Source organism: Biomphalaria glabrata, chromosome 6 (genome assembly GCF_947242115.1).
Source record: "Biomphalaria glabrata chromosome 6, xgBioGlab47.1, whole genome shotgun sequence".
Taxonomy (NCBI): Eukaryota; Metazoa; Mollusca; class Gastropoda; family Planorbidae; genus Biomphalaria; species Biomphalaria glabrata.
The window spans coordinates 36,441,832-36,458,878 of NC_074716.1; the positions used below are offsets into that span (position 1 = coordinate 36,441,832).

General features: G+C 30.5%; 1 protein-coding gene across 1 annotated transcript in view; it reads right to left on the minus strand.

Annotated features, from left to right (window-relative positions):
• Positions 1–17,047, minus strand: part of LOC106067654 (small subunit processome component 20 homolog) — a 144,990-nt gene that overhangs the window by 72,558 nt on the left and 55,385 nt on the right. Inside the window, exons 21-35 of the mRNA XM_056031514.1 lie at positions 15,415–15,571; positions 15,084–15,300; positions 14,556–14,753; positions 11,337–11,427; positions 11,149–11,234; positions 10,908–11,033; positions 9,090–9,256; positions 8,889–8,967; positions 8,291–8,486; positions 8,092–8,169; positions 7,118–7,197; positions 6,167–6,366; positions 3,191–3,338; positions 1,419–1,509; positions 1,221–1,294 (exon numbers count right to left, since the gene is read on the minus strand). Of these exons, the coding sequence (XP_055887489.1) occupies positions 1,221–1,294; positions 1,419–1,509; positions 3,191–3,338; positions 6,167–6,366; positions 7,118–7,197; positions 8,092–8,169; positions 8,291–8,486; positions 8,889–8,967; positions 9,090–9,256; positions 10,908–11,033; positions 11,149–11,234; positions 11,337–11,427; positions 14,556–14,753; positions 15,084–15,300; positions 15,415–15,571 (1,988 nt within the window). The remainder of the gene's footprint in view (positions 1–1,220; positions 1,295–1,418; positions 1,510–3,190; positions 3,339–6,166; positions 6,367–7,117; positions 7,198–8,091; positions 8,170–8,290; positions 8,487–8,888; positions 8,968–9,089; positions 9,257–10,907; positions 11,034–11,148; positions 11,235–11,336; positions 11,428–14,555; positions 14,754–15,083; positions 15,301–15,414; positions 15,572–17,047) is intronic.

Consider the following 17,047-nt stretch of genomic DNA (forward strand, 5'->3'; position numbering starts at 1 on the left):
ACTTTGAGGGGAGGGGCGGTCAATTATTTTTTTTAAGAAATCATTTACATATCTATATGATAAAAGCTTCTTATTGATATTTTAAACAATCTTTATATTATGTTGTTCCCCTTTTGGTATGTTGGGTGGGGTGGTTATAAGAAAGGAATGGAGAAAGATGGTCGACAAATCTTGCATGGTGCCCCAACAGACTAAGGGATAGGAAAAGGTAAACACATATAAAAAAGTTTGTGCTATTTTGTCTACACTATTTTTTCAGGTAACAATCTCATGCCTCACACTAGCTACCTTTTGACCAGGTTTTCATTACCTTTAATTTTTAATGTAATTGCTTTAATTTTTTTACAGTTTAATATAAATTATAATATCTATATATAATTACATGTAATAAATAATATAACAAAAAAGAAATAAAGAATACTGGAAAATTAAAACTTGTATTGAAAATCAGGGTAATGTGACGTCAATTAAAATTAAAGAAGAATTTAAGAACCTGACATTTGAGAATGGATGTCTTAAGCTTTAATAAAGGAAGGAGTTCAATAATTATATAAGACTAATAAAAACAGTTTTATCTATGCATTTTTTACAGCACTCCGTAATTGTGACTTCTTAAAAAATGGTGTTCCACTATAGTGACATGTCCTATCACAGTTGACTTGAATATAAATTAAAATAAGTGTTGCGAAACTGAAGAACATTATTTACATATCAGAAAAAAAGGAATGGCAATTTCTAGATGAAAACCAAAAGTGGCAGCAAATGTGACATACATTTTTGACTTAAACTTTTCAAATTGAAGTCACAAAGAAGATTATGTACACATAGCTATATACTTGTATTTTTATGCATGAGATTTTCAATAGCCGCAAAAAGAGACTCCATGAGGCCATAAATCTATAGTTAATCTAATAGATTCTAACAAAAACTGTATTTAATTACATTTGAACAGAAAAGTAATATGTTGTTTCCATCTGCCTTTGTTATTTTTGTAGAGATTTTTTTAATCAAAAAGTTACAATAAAATTTTTTGGTTGAGTTTTCAATTTAATAACAGATTAGCAAAATGCATATATCTATAAGCAAAAACACATTTTTGAACAAAAACTTTCATGGAAAAACTTTCATGGATCAAAAGAAGATAAGCCAGTAAAAATGTAACCCATGGAGTTACATTAATAGAACCTATTTAAAGTTGAAAGGTTAGGATAAAAATATACCTGTAAAAAGAATCTAACATGCTCACATACTGCATCATATTGGTTAAAGAAACCAAAATATTCTCTTCAACAACCTGAAAAATGAAAATTTGATAAGTTCTTTTGGATTGATAGAAAAAGAAATTTAAGAATATAATTGAAAATGTGAGCAAAATAAGACATAGTATTTTATAGTTTTTTTTAGTCATGATATAATACCTGTTGTATATGTGAGCTTTTACACAGAAAGGACACCAGCAAGCTGCATAAAATGGCACATTCTTTAGGAGATTTCACAAATGTGCTGATCCTTTCGAACAAAATTAAAAAAAATAATTAGATGTTAAATATTGTTTTTGACAATTCTTTAAAAATATTATACTATATTGCTATTCTATAGCATAATTATGACGGCATTTGATTTTCTTTTTAAACTGTTGTCTTTCTATAAAAGTGAATTGGTCCTTTATCATTTATTTCTAGATAAATTCGTAGGAATCTTGGCTCACTTATGAATCTATTTTATTATAAATGCTCAAGAACTATTACATTTATTAATACTCTAGTCCCTTAAAAATTTTTAAACTTTAATAGGAATAAAAGACACATTCAAGAGTAGTAGGAGTAGTTAATTTCATAAACAGTGTAACATGCCTTGGGTTGCTAGCTTTCTACAAACTTCTTTAAGTAACACAGCATTTTATCAGCCCTTAGAAATCATGCATATTTCTTAGACATAACATGTTAGAATACTTGTAAGCTAATTATTCTGCCTTTATTGAATGTTTGTGTAAGTAACACAGCATTTTATCAGCCCTTAGAAATCATGCATATTTCTTAGACATAACATGTTAGAATACTTGTAAGCTAATTATTCTGCTTTTATTGAATGTTTGTGTTTTAAGAACATGACCAGTCCACCTAACTCATTTCTGTTGAAGAAGGTCAGCCTTTGGGAGTATTGACCACAATCGTTGCAAAATGTTTTCATTCTTATTACATCTAAAAGAAAAGACTCTTAATATTCTTGTCCTGTACTTTTTATGAAGCATATGTAATTGAAGCATATGTAATTGAAGCATATGTAATTTGTCATTTTTTTTACATTCTTCACATATCACTTAAGGCTTTTGTAAGTGTGCCACTTCAAAGAAAGATCAATCAACTTTCAAATTATTTTCTGATTGATGATGAACATAGTTATTTGTAATGTAGTCTTGCCAGCATATGCCAATAATGCATCAAAGGCATCTGTGATGGAAGCGTTCAAGGAGCCTTACAAAAGTGTGGTGAGAACCATTGCTTTATAAACATTGATTTTTGTTGCTAGGTGAAGAGACCTATTCCTCCATAGTATGAGGCAGCCAAAAGTGCTGTTGCCGTTTGCGAGATGGTTGTCTATTTCTCTGGACAGTGACACATCGTTGGACACTGTGGTGTCCAGGAAGGTATAGTGGTCAACAACATTAAGGAGATGGCCATTCACATTGTTTGTGGATCTGGATTAGTTCACATTGGGGACTTCTGAAGCATAACCTCAGTTTTTTTAGGTTGATAGAGAGAAAGCAGCTTCAGAACTCATGGACAGAAAGTTGAAGCTCCTGTTTGGTGTGAGCAAAGGCACAATCATTCATCCTTTCCATAGAGAAGCATAGTAACAATCATCTCTTTAATTTTTGTACAGGACAGCAGGCGCTGTTTGTTAAATATACTGCCATCGGTGCGGAACTGGATGTGGATGCCCTCATGCAGAGATTGCCTCATTTTATTTGGAATTGCTCCAAAGAATATTGCTTATAATGTGTTCATTGCATGACTCATTTTCTAATATCAGAAATCTAAAACTTAAAATTTAAAACAATTTTTAAGAGGCAAAAAGCTCAACTTTTCACAACAGAACCATAACAGCCTTGTTAAATATTCACTTTATCAAGATATATAATGGTCATTGGTTTAAACAGCAGGACTAAGAACAAATAATTTTAATTTACCTGGCTAAAATTTTTAGTTCTATAAGGGCACCTTGCTTTTTGACCACCAAACATGAAGTCATTTTCTCTAAAGACTGTTGTAGGTAACAAAGTAAACTTGGAACATGAGGCAAGAGAAGATTTTCACAAAATGTATTCTTATCTGTATCTGTAAGAAGAGCTATATATTATAATGCTAGCAAATAATTTTTTAAAGTAAATGTTAAAATGAAAAATTTCTACCAATCCTTCACTATTGCTACCTACATACATTAGATAAGAATGTTTATATTCTTTAACTAAAAAATTTGACTTTTATGTTCAAATATATATATGTGAGTACAAATGAACACCTTAACAAACTATACTTAAATCATCAAAACAGATAAATTTAATACAACATAATTAAAGTTGTTTGTTTTCATCTTTATGAATGCATGCATGTATATAAGTTTTTGTTAACAATTAATTTAGAATTGGAAATAATGATATGTATGTTTGTAAGTTTATATAAAAGGAAAAGGATGTTTGGTAAGCAAAGGGGGCAAAGAAAAGGTTACATTTTTTTCAGCTTGATGAAATTCAAGGTGAAATTAGATTTTGAAAGCTCTTTTTTTTATGGTATGAAAATGTCACTAGTGAGATAACAAAAAAAGCTAAACTATTGACTTTATTTGCATATGTAAAAAAAAAAAATAATTAAAATAGTTTTCTAAAAAGAGTAAAAATATTCTGAAGATTTCTGGAAGCAAAGGGCAGCTAATGATTAATGAAGGAAATCAAAAGGCACTTTGCAATTATCTAAAGTAATAAATGTTAATTAAAATTGAATCATTGTGTACAAGTGTTCTCAACCTTTGGGTTGCGGCGAGACATGATTTACAAGAGAAAGCTGGTTCAATTTTCGGAAAATATATAAAATCTCTTATATGTAACAATATTAATGGTGTCTGCACATATGGTGCTCCAAGCTTGCTTTTGGGTTGGTCTGGATCATAACATTTGGTAATTGGAACTCACTGTATAATTCAGCGACAAAATTAGTAACAAAGACAAACCTACAAGAATTCAAGGATAAAACGCAACAAATCTCAATTTGTCTGACATGATCAATCAACCCTTCAAAATAAAACTTTACGTTAGGAAACGAAATAGTACGAAATTACATGTTACCAATCTTATCTGCTATCTATGAGGAAAATGATATTGAATATGACAAATGAATACAATAATAATTTGTCTAAAAAAAACATTTGCCCATGCTTGCAGACACATTTTATCTTTCTTTCTACATCGCCAGAACTTCATACAATCAAAATTGAAGATATTATTGACCTCATTAAAAGCGAAGCATTGATAAATGATTATTTTCAACATAAGTTACACATATCTGCAGTCATTTCCCCATTTGTCGGTGTTGCACCTTATTCTTTATATTTCCAATACAGTCGGTTAGTTATCAAGTCTTGTATTTATACAGAAGTTATTACTCAGAAGTATTACTTAGACAGTCCTGAGAATTCCTAATCAAGTGAAACAGAAACAAGCTCAACCTTCGCTTTGATGAAATACATAATATTCAAACATAAAGCTTTTGCAACACATACTGTATTCGGCGCTGTGTCTAATGCAGATAAACCAAATGGAGATAACATGCAAATAACGAAATCCAATAAAAAATGATATTTCGCTATACTTCCTCAAAGCATAGTCTAGTTTTTACCAGTGACATCATTGTCTCTAAGTCAAAACTTCACTATTTACAAAACAAATAACTCATTCCTAATCGTAGCATAGCAACATCAAATACTTACATTATACGACATTTCAAAACGCAGTTATTTATGCCTATGAATGAAAATAATTTTACTGTTGGGGATCGCCGCATAGTGAAGAATTGTAAAAAGGGGTCAACTAGCCAAAAAGGTTGAGAACCGCTGTTGTTCAGAGGAACTACTGTTGTAGTTCAATATATTAATTGTTTTACTAAGAAAAAAGTTATAATTTGAATGATGGGTTTTAAACCTGTGTCACATTCCCATAAGGAAAGGCTACATCACTCATAATTTGCCCATTTTAATGCCCTTTAATGTGACAATAAGGTTTTTTTTATCATATGGTTAAATCAATCATCAAGTGAGTGGCACAGTTTGCCATTACCATAAAAAGATGAAGTGTTTGGCACAATTCTATCTGAACAGTATAGTAAGCTACTTAAAAATTGTGTTTGCTATGCTCCTTAAAATTCCATTGCTCATTTGTACAAGTCTGTGACTCTAGTGACTCTAGTGTAACTTAATATGCTTAAAACATGATTTTATAACAGAACAAAGCTTCACATATCACAATCTAAATCCTAGGGTTATTACTTTGATGGAAATTTTCCTGCACAAAGAATAGATCAAGAATAAGAATTTTTCTTGTGCAGGTGATAGATCAAGTTGTATCCTTATCAATGTCTTCAGACAATGTACCTCACAATTTCAACCTAAAGTGGCGTGTTGAAAAGGGACTTTTCCCAGTTGCACAAAAGAATTGAAGCCTGCATGCAGCCATCATACGTGATCTGAAACTCATTTTGTGAAGAGCAATGTATTGAGGCATCCCTTAGGCAAATGACAGAAATAAGGCAGTTTTTTAAAGATTTCCCTGTCCCTGCACAACGTGTAACCAGAACCTGAACATATACCAGTTCTCTATCATATACTCTATCATGCAAGACGCAACATGAATGTGTTCCACAGTTCCGAGTCCTCTCTGCAGTCATAATTCCCTCTAGGGAATGCCATAAGAAAAGCAGATTTTGTCTTACAATTGTGCATTACACATAATAAAACATTACAATGATAGCAAACAAATTATATTGTGGATAACCAGTTTGAATGCCTTGGCACTTTGCTCTTCACAAGACTTCCTTACTTTTGATTTCATCGTGACACCTTATTGTATTTTGTACAAGAGACAAGTGAAAAACCTTACAATATTAAAATAAGTCACCTTGTATATACATGTATGGAGCTGGCAAGGGGGAAAGTTCCTGTTCTCTCTCTTCTTCACTCAGCAACAAATTATTGATCAATTCTAAAATGGCAGCAGCTACAGTGGGATTTAGTGTTGGTGCATTAAGTAAGCCAAGTATTGAATGCAATGGTGTAATTGAGGAAAGCTCATTTGACTTGGCAAGAAGTGGGATAAACCTGAAAATATTTGAAACTGTGAGGGCAAAGTTAACATTTTATTAGATTAAAACATACATAGTTCTAATGTGAGAGGTTACATTGTATATTTCAATAGGCTATGTTGCTGCAAGTAATAATCATATATATGTCAGATGCAAATAGCCCAAATTTTTAGAAAAAGAAGCTACATAAGTTATTTATCTATAAAAGTTACGAAAGTTATATAATATAAAACCACAGACCTATATATACTATAATACTATACTTTTTTATTTCAATATACAATTTATTTAGGTAGGTGCTGTGTATCAAAATAAAAAAAAAACAGGTTAGTTTCTTGTGTAACGCTATTCGCTAACACCTTATAGATGATCTAATTCTGTATAAGTATATATAATAAAATAGATATAGCCTGTTTATATAAGACTAAATGTGGATTTTTTTTTTGGTTTCGCTGTCTACAATTGTGATAAAGTGTTCTATAAATGGTAATATATATTAACTGCATGTTTGCAAGTGTTGGCATTCTCCAACCATCAGTGGGAACAATAATGTGTAGGAAAAACATTTTGTTTGATAACCATTTCATAATCAGTGAAATTTTTTTTTTTCAATTTAAAAATGCTTATAATATAAAAAAATGATTATGAAACTTTAAAAAAAACTGTTTATTTAAAGCACATCTTATGATTTTGTTTTAAACATTTAAATGTGTAATAAAATAATAGCAATTGCATAAAATATAATTTAAATCAATACACAACATTACCTGTTATATTTGCTCCAAAAGAGGAAGAGCTTCAACAATGGTGTTGGGTGATGAACTCCTTCAAATATTAGCTTTTCATACTAACAAATAATATACAAAGATAATCATATGGTTTTTCTCTAGACAATGACATTAAAAACATTGTTTTAGCTCTTGAAATTGGAAAGGCATGTAAATCCACCAGAAACTACAAATTAATAATAGATTTTACACAAATAATTAAGTCAAACTGACAGCAAGACTTTTAAAATGAGGAAACAATGTATTATAATTATTTTAAACATCAATTCTTTTTTTCTAACACAGCTCATAGAGTTGATTATGAAGTTCAAATTCAAGATGAATTAAGTTACAAGCTCTTTTTTATTAAAAGGCGAAGTTTGTTTCAATATTTCAGACAAAAATGAATTTTACAGAAGCCTTGTTTGACATGATAAATAAACTTATTCATGTTTTCCACAACCATCACACAAAATACAGTTCCTTCTTAGTAGTTGTATTTACCTAGATCACAAATCATTTTCTTTCACCTTTCATACAACATAATAGAAACATCTTTTGATCAGTAATTTACTGACTAATAGAAATATTATTCCAAGAAAATTACATTATTAATAAAATACTTCGACATTTCACATGAAGCAATTCTAGTTATTCTATAGAATGCCTTGACAAATTATGAAATGCTGAAATCATTTTCTTACTATTCCTGAAATCTTATGTATCTGTGGCATATTATGTCTCAGAATTTTCATGCATTGTATAGATTGCCAGATTTTGTACTTTGCAAGGAACATATATATATATATATTAAACATATATATATTAAATGCCTTTGCAAACATCTCATTTTTTTTTTCCTTTCAAATATTTATTCTGTGTTTTTGCCAGAACTATGGTATTTATTCAGATACACATATGTATGAACTGAGTGAGAGAAAATAAAAATAATATACTTTAACATTACTATTTACCTGAGGCCAGACAACTGCTTGAAACATTGCTTCTATTTCATCTAAAGTTAGGTCAAAATCTTTGAAGTTCTCCAAAAACTGTAAACATACATAATTGACAATAAAAATATAAAGAGGATAGCAATGCTACAATTTAAAATAAAATATTTTTTAATTTCAATTTACTAATGCATGTATTAATTAAGATAAGGGAACAGACCTGAATAAGTCTTGCTAAGACAATGGGTCTCATATTCTTCAACATGTTCACCACACTGGGTATTATTAGTTGTCTTTGTTTTAATGCAGCTGTTAGTGTAGCCGCTATACCCAACAGAATGTGAAGCAAAGAATGAGCAAAGTCCTTAATTCTGTGACCTATCTTCAGTGTTACTGTGCTTACTGTATGCAGAATACTGTCAACACAGAAACATTAATATACATATACCAAGTATACAAAATACAAAACTGAAACAATGATAAAAAACAAAATAAAAGATCGCTAAAAAGTAATAATGTAGCTCAGGCATAATTAAGTTTCAACTCCTAAACTTAATTTTACTTTAATTTTACTTAGCCAATCAAGTCAAAATGTTAACAAACAGAAGTAAATCTGAGACCTACAGAATACAATCCTGTCTTACTCATGATATACTTGTAGAAATATATATTACAAAATAAATTATATAAAGACTTAACATAAGTATCTAGTGACAGGTGTTTACAAAGAAATATGGAATAATTTAATATAGTTTTAACAAAAAACAAAATAATGAAATACATATAGTACAAATTTTATTAAATACATGCAAACGAACCCTTTTATTTTCTTTAAAGGAATCATTTTTGTCAAATCAAGATTGTTCATGACTTCTTTAACCATCAGAACAGGATTGTCTAAAAGTAAAACAAAAATTTAAAAAAAAAATCGTTTTAAATATTGTTTTACAATAAAATGTAAAGTAATCACATATTTAAGATTAGTTATATAGCTACCAGTTTTTTTTCAAATGTTATACCTGTGACAAAGTGCATGCAAGGCTGGAACAACAATTCCAAGAAATATTTTAACTCCACTGGTTTGCATCCACAAAGAAATCCAAAGACTATTGAACGGCGTATGTTACCTCGACCTTTACCACCAGTTTCATTTCCAGTTTTGCCATGCATTTTTCCATATAGAATTCTATTTGTGAAAATTAAAAATTGAGATACAATAATGCAAGATAGTTTAGAATTTAATGTTCTTTTAAATACCTGGGAATAGTAGATTTTTAAAAGGCATTAAACAGAATATTGTCAAGTGCCAATCTTGATTTATTATAGTGTTTGTACATTTAGTGTACATATTTTAGTGGCTAATTAGTTGTCATACCTCATTCAGCTATTTGGGAAATCACAATTACCTTCTTCAATTTCTATTGTGATCTTGCTAAGTATTGCATTGAGTGTCTCCCAATGTCAGGAGTGATGCAACTGTAAGGTGTGCTACTTATTGAGTTACTTTAGTAATTATGTATTCCATAGGTATATATAATTGTTCACACAGATTTATGTTGAGAAAAAGTACTGTTGATTCCTGCTAAAATTATACCTTCTAATTTACTTTATCATTGTAAAAACTAGGGTTACCCTGGAGCTAGGCTCCAGTCAGATATATAGATGTTTTTCACTATGAGATATAATTGAAAGATAGTTGGTCAGATAATATACTTTTGTGCCTATATTTTTATTAATGATGTATTAAGTAGATGTGGGTTAATTAATTAATTATGGTATTCATGCACTTAAATGTATTAAATTAAATGTATTAAAGTTAGTTTATTTCTATAATGTTATAATTATATTGATTAAAAATAAAATATTTTGCTTTTATAATATATATGAATCTGTGTTAGCATATATTATTACAAAAATTGTAAATAGTAATAAATGGAAGGTAGGCTTGGTTTTTATATGCATGTGTGCTTAATACATAAATGTTCATACTATTACATAACATTAATGTCTTTCACAGTCTAGATACATTTTTTTAGTTTGTCTTGACATTAACTAATTGACACTAACCATACATCTGTCTAGTGGTGCTGGGCTATATCCAAAGGGAGAACTGAACACCCACTGTTTTATTTTTTAGACCATCACATTAAATTTCAAGATAAACATGTGACCACACTAAGTCAGAAGGGATAAACATACCATGTCAAGACAAATTGCTGACATTGTCTTGAGGTCACATCTTATGAGGACACAGAGTTTGCTGATATAGTTCTAGCCATCTCAGATTGTTAAGAGTGGGTGTTGAAGGTGTCTGAATTAGTGTGTAAATTTTGATTATTTGTTGAGATCTAGGAGGACGTGAATTAAACCCAGATGTTCAGAGGAGGTAATGTGTGCTGGTCCAGATGTCAGTAGCAGATTTGGTTATGGTAGTGTGTGGGTTTTTCCTGACATTTTGCTATTGCACCTGATAACATGTAAATATAAGTACTTAAGTAAATCCTACTTTATTGGATATCAGGGTACAATAATGTTTTTAGCCTGATGTATATGGACTACAACTCAACTTCATTGGCCAGTAACAAATCTTGATTTAGATAAAAAGTATATACTTGACTACTGAAGACATATATTTGTGTATATGTGCATTATTTTGTCAACAGTAGTTAGAATAATTTTCCTTGGCAAGGGAATGATGTTGCGCACATATATTTGTGTGTAGATATTGATTAATCATTCCCACAAATAAAGTTGAGATTGTTTATTAAAAACTATTAATTGAATGTGAAAAACAAATAAAGTAAGCAACTTTTAAACATAACCAATGGAATGATTACCTCATGAGTACTGGAAGAAAACCATCTCTGTCCTCTTCTTTTACTTCACTGCTTTCCTCATCAACTCTGAACAGAACTATCTCACTTTTAAAAGTCTTATCATCAAGAAGACGGTAGAAATTTTCTCTGCCAAAAAAAGCAATTAGTTAAACAATCAATGGATGTTTATTTTACTTTAGGATATATTAATAAACATTTTCATATAAAATATATATAGTTGAAAGGTTGTCTTTCCACATACCTATAACGTATAATATGTGGTGATTTGTAGGTGATAACACATTCAAATGCTGCTTTCTGAACTACTGAATGCTTATGTTTTAACAGCTGTCAGAGAGAGAGAGGGAAAAATTTACATTTTATTTATACACTGGACCAATAAATTATTATTAAGTTACCTTCAGATGCTAGAATTAAAAGACAACTCACATTTAAAAATGTTTCCTGAACATCTGACTTGTTAAATAAGGATCTTTGTTTTTTGAATGTAGCAAACAAATCCAGATGAACCAAAAGACTCCTGTCATATAAAACATAATCTGCATTTTTTTAATGAGGTCTTTTAAACAACAACAAAAAAAAGCAAAATACAAAAAAAATCATTATACCAACAACAACAAAAAAGTTTATATAAGGGGAAGAACTCACACTTATAACTATAACTCTACAAATGAAATTTCCTTTTTCAAAATAAAATAATTATAATGTATTGATTAATAATTCTTAAATTGCTTCATGTTTTGTTAGGTACAATAAATAATTTTTTTAAGTTTAAACTTGATCCTAGAATGGGTGTAAGGAGAAATAAAGTGTACAATTTTATAAGGGGACAAAACCTGACATATTCAACCATATGTCCAAATCTGTGAATACTGAAGGATTAATTTCCCTTGATATCAAGGAACATAATTAATAACCTGTAATAATATTGACTAATTAGTTAATTTTTTATTGATTCATGTATTCAACTTATTTGATAATAGGTGTGGGAGAAATAATGACATTTAAACTTTTTACCACAGGGATTTGATATAAGCTTTGTAAAAATAATCAGCAAAGCATAGGCTGGTTTTTGTACTTTGCCTAGTTATAATTCAACAAATTTGAAATTTGTATATAATACTGATTGCTTTTTATGGGAAGCGATGCTGTGAAAAAAAAGATGTAAATGAAAAAATAGCATAAATATATTAATATACATAATTCAAGTCCTTGGTTAACATGCATGACTAGATGCATGACATGTAGGACATTATCATCACCTTTTTTTTTAAGTAATATCTGTATTTTATAAGACAAGATAAATGCAAAATAAAAAAATACTAGGCTGTCACACACAAAAATTAGATAGGGTAAACAAGATTGGTATGTTATATAATGCAAAAAACAAGAAAACGATATATGTCTACAGAAGGAAACTATAAAACGTATTTTAAGGTAATATGCATGTTTGTTTGTAAAATGTTTTACATGTTTCGGATGTTCCTTCACAGTTGAAGATAGTTTACTTCCTAGTCCAAACCTCCCGCAGGACGACGGGGGATGGGAGCAGGCAGGATTTGAACCCACGACCATCGATAAATCGGAACGACAGTCCAGCGCGCAAACCGCACAACCAGGCAGCCATCCTGGCATGATGGTATTGACTAACTTTTTTAGGTGCAAAATATGTATTAACTCTAAAGTAGAGATGGTAATCAAACCCATCTTTTAAAGTTTGGGTTCAGTTTGGTTCAGTGAGATTCAAGTTCGAGTTCGGTCCGATGACGATTACAATATTCTCAAGAGTAAATTGAGGTAATCATTGTTAATCTATTTCTGACAACAATTTTTTAAGCTATTTGTAAATAAATGAAGATGCAGACATCGCACAAATTCTCTGAGCATGAGATAATAAATTTAGAAAACTAGAATTGGACAAGCCACTTGCAAAACTAAAATTTTTGAATATTTATAAATGATTGTTTGATATGATTATTAGATTAGAGTTCAATTAATTCAAGCTGCAAGTCTGGTTTTAGTACTACTCAATGTACACTAAAAGGCATTCTGAAAATAACTATAAATCTTTTTCAATAGTGCAGAAGTCTTCAAATCTTTTTTCAAATTTGTCCTGAAGTTATCAGGTGATCTTTATAATACCTAAACTTGTGTTCACAACTGTCAGTGAATTAACACTCATGACATTAGTCATTTTTAGCTAGCAGATTTATAAATAAGAAGTTGTTGCTTGAAGCCTTTAAAGTGGCCCAGACTGATTTTTTTTTGTAATGCATTCTCATATTTATTTCTTCATGTGAGAAAAATCTGTGAAAAATGAAAAATCTGAGAGTCATGCAGAATCTTCAAATTCCCAAACTACTTTAAGTCTTATTACTTTCATGTAGTAAAGCACATCAGAGTATTCAGACTGCATAGAATTAAGGAACTCTTGAATAAAGCTTAGAGAAAAAAGGATCATTTACAAGCTTTACTCTTTCATCGAGCGATTTAAGAGTCTCACCCACACATCAATATTGCTTTCAAAGTAGTTTTGATTGAAAATCCCTATAAACTGAGATGTTTCTCCTGTTATAATTTAAGCTCCATCATCATAATATTGTTTATTTTTTATGTAGGTTTTTTCAAAATTCTTTCACCTTTCAGTCATGAAAAATATCTGGCCTTTTTGTTGTTCCTTTCAAGGAATAAAAGCCTGTTTCTTGGGTAACAAAAAATGTTTCTTATAAATAATATCAATCGCCAAGTAACATTCTTGTCAATACTTTCAGCTATAATAACGGAGGAGAGCTTACAAATGAGAGCTTTAAATGAGTTTAAATGTGATGGAAAACTTTTATGTATTTATTCGACTTTTTATAGTTTTTCGAGATAAACTTACATTCTCAAACTCTTTTTTTTTTTAAAAGGACATAAAACTTAGCAAACTTGAAACATGAATTGTTTATTAAAGTTGCCATCAGAACGTGTTTTATTACGTATAATGATACACAACAAAACTTGCATGTATAGCGGCTTTCTGAAAACTGTAAAACTGTTGGAAAAAGATTTTGCTAGCCTAATAATTCATTTTCGAGATTTTCTAATTTTTTGTTTTCTTTCATCATCGGTCTTGGATGGTTAAAGAGTATTATTTTGCTTAAGGGTGAAGTTATCAGGATATATTATAGTCTTAATGAACAGCTTTGGTTTTAATGCAATAAATTGCTTGTCCCAATATTACTTCAGTGTTTCCAATTGTGTTAAAACATTTTTTTTTCACTTTAACTTGTAATTTTAAACATATATTTATTACAAAATATTTGCCTTAGCGTATAAAACTTCTATTTGGGCTGGACTTTGCCACTGAGCCTAGTTTGCTCATCACTGAACTATTAGAACTATGTCATAAGTGAATCCAGACTGATTATATTTGTGACTTAATTCAATTCACTGAACCTTCCTTAAGTAAATGTATTTATTCCTAATAATTTGAATAGTCTACTGAGTGAGTAGAAATTAGTCTAATGAATGAGTGAAATTAATTTATTTCTTAACTTTATTTGATATTTTTGCTCAATGACTATTCTTATAGAATGTTATTCTTACTACTAAATCAACTCTCAAATTAATAAAGAAAGATTTTTTAAATAATAAAAAAAAACTCACTGAATGGCAGCTTTTCTTCTTTTAACTCTATGAGTTTCTGGTTCTGCATCCTGTTTTTCATTATCTACATGTGTGCAGTCAAGTTCAAAAGTGCCTTCAGCAACTTGTACACTGGACACTTCTTTAGTTGACTCATTTGTAATGGCCACAATATTTTGATAAACTCGAGCATCTTCATCATAATAGCTAAATTCTTTTCTAAAAAAAAAACAACCATTATATGAAATAAATCAGCAAAAATATTACAGTTAAATTATACAAGTTGATATATTTTTAGGAAATTTCACTATATGCCATTCAGGTCAGTGACTACTAAATATTAAATCAGAGGAATAGTTTTCTGCTATTTATGTTTTCTGTTTACTTTCTTATTTTGTCTCTATATATACAACAAATAGACAGTCAACAGCTTGGCCAGTAATTTTTCAGTATCACTTACCAGAATCAATACTTAACCTGAAGCAACCAGCCTAATCTAAAAATATGACCAATAAAACTATATTTACTTTAGAAACTGAAGATATTTACTTTAGAAACTGAAGATAGAGTTCACATAGCTCATCAGATCTAAGAACACATTTTTCTGGAAACTTTTTCATTGCATGCCATAACTGAACTCTATAGTTTGTAAAATCAGGCTTTCTGTCATCTGCCAGTAACTCTTTCTTATATTTCTTGAAAAGGTCCACAATAGGAACTTGACATTCATTTGTCAAATAAGAAATATTGATAGTTAATTCCTTTTCTGAAAATAAAAAAAATTACTGGAACACTATATCCATAAATAAAAAAAGGTACTAAAATAATTTTATTTCTTGCTGTTCTTAGAAATGTCAAATCTGGTTGTCTTTGTACAAACCTGATTCTTCTGCAGCCCTCTTTAACTGATGCAGCATAACATCCCAGAATTCTTTAACCTCAAGACCATGAGCATGAGTGGTTATAAGATCAGCTAATGGCTCCCAGAGCAGTCTGAAATTCCAAAACTCATTTCCTAACAGAAAAAGGAGAGGTGCCTGCAAAATAATTGTAAAGAATATAATTTATATATATAAATACAGACATAGACAGCTCAAGAAAACAAAGAAACTAGTATAAATACAAAAAAAGAGCAGTGAGATATATAACAAAAGAATATTCAAATTTGATTAGAGTAACATCATTAGTAAAATCAATAAACTTAGAGACATTTCAAGACAAAAGAATAAAAAGTAAAGTAACTATAATACACAAAACACTAAACCATAATTTACAAATAGAAAAAAAAACCTAATGAAATACTCAGACACAAATATAGAGGCATATTTCTTATGCCATATGCTAGAACAAATTTGTACAAGTGCTCCTTCTTCCCTAGTGCCATTAGAAAATGGATGGGTTGCCTGAATCAGCCAGAAAAAACAGACTTATCCATTAGCGGATCCAGAACCCCAACCCTAACACCCAGAAAACACTAACCCTATGTATAAATGCATATATATATATATATATATTTTTGGCATTTTATGTCTCGAGAGATGATCTTTTCTCTCTGCAAATTCTCGTGTGACTAAAGAGGCCAATCCTTGATACACCTGCTGCGGTCACAGGTTCAGCATATATAATCACCAGGCACCGTTTCACCTGCCAAGTAGCTAGCCTACTGTGGCAAGCTGTCAGAGGAATTTCCAGTCACAACAGGATGTCTTCTTTGAACACTCCTGTTCCTTCTAGTATTGGATTGGGTACCAAAAGAGGCCTATTCTAATTCAGGAAAAGGAATCCAATGGACTCTCACACAAAAGGTGGAAGATCTGGAATTTGCTGATGACATAGCCTTATTATCACACAGACTACGGGATATGCAAGAAAAGGTCACAGCTTTAAGTGAATCAGGAAAAAGAGCAGGCCTCAAAATAAACCACCAAAAAACAAAAGTACTTAAAGTAAACAACAAACAAATTGGAGACATAGAACTGGATTCCCAGACCAAGTAGATAATTTTATATATCTTGGGAGTGTAGTCAGTGTATGGAAGAAATGTAGACATTAAACATCCTATAAATCTAGCGCGTCAGACATTTACACAACTAAAACCAGCATGGAAATCTCCTCACATCTCAAACAAGACTAAAATAAGAATCTTTAACTCTAATGTCAGGGGGTCCTACTCTATGGTTCTGAAACATGGAGAACAACTGAAGCAACAACAAAAAAAGTACAGACCTTCATCAACAGATGTCTGAGAAATATCCTAAAAATACACTGGTACGACAAAGTAGAAAACACCAAACTGTGGGAGATGAGTGGGCAGAAAAATATAGAGGTGCAGACCTTAGAGAGGAAGTGGAGATGGATTGGTCACACTCTGAAAAAAGATACCAAAAAACAGAGTTAGGCAGGCCTTAGAGTGGAACCCGCAAGGAACAAGATGCAGAGGAAGACCAAAAAGATCAGTATACTAGAGGAAGATGAGAGGACTGAAAAGAGCTGGGAAGCCATAAAAAAGTAGC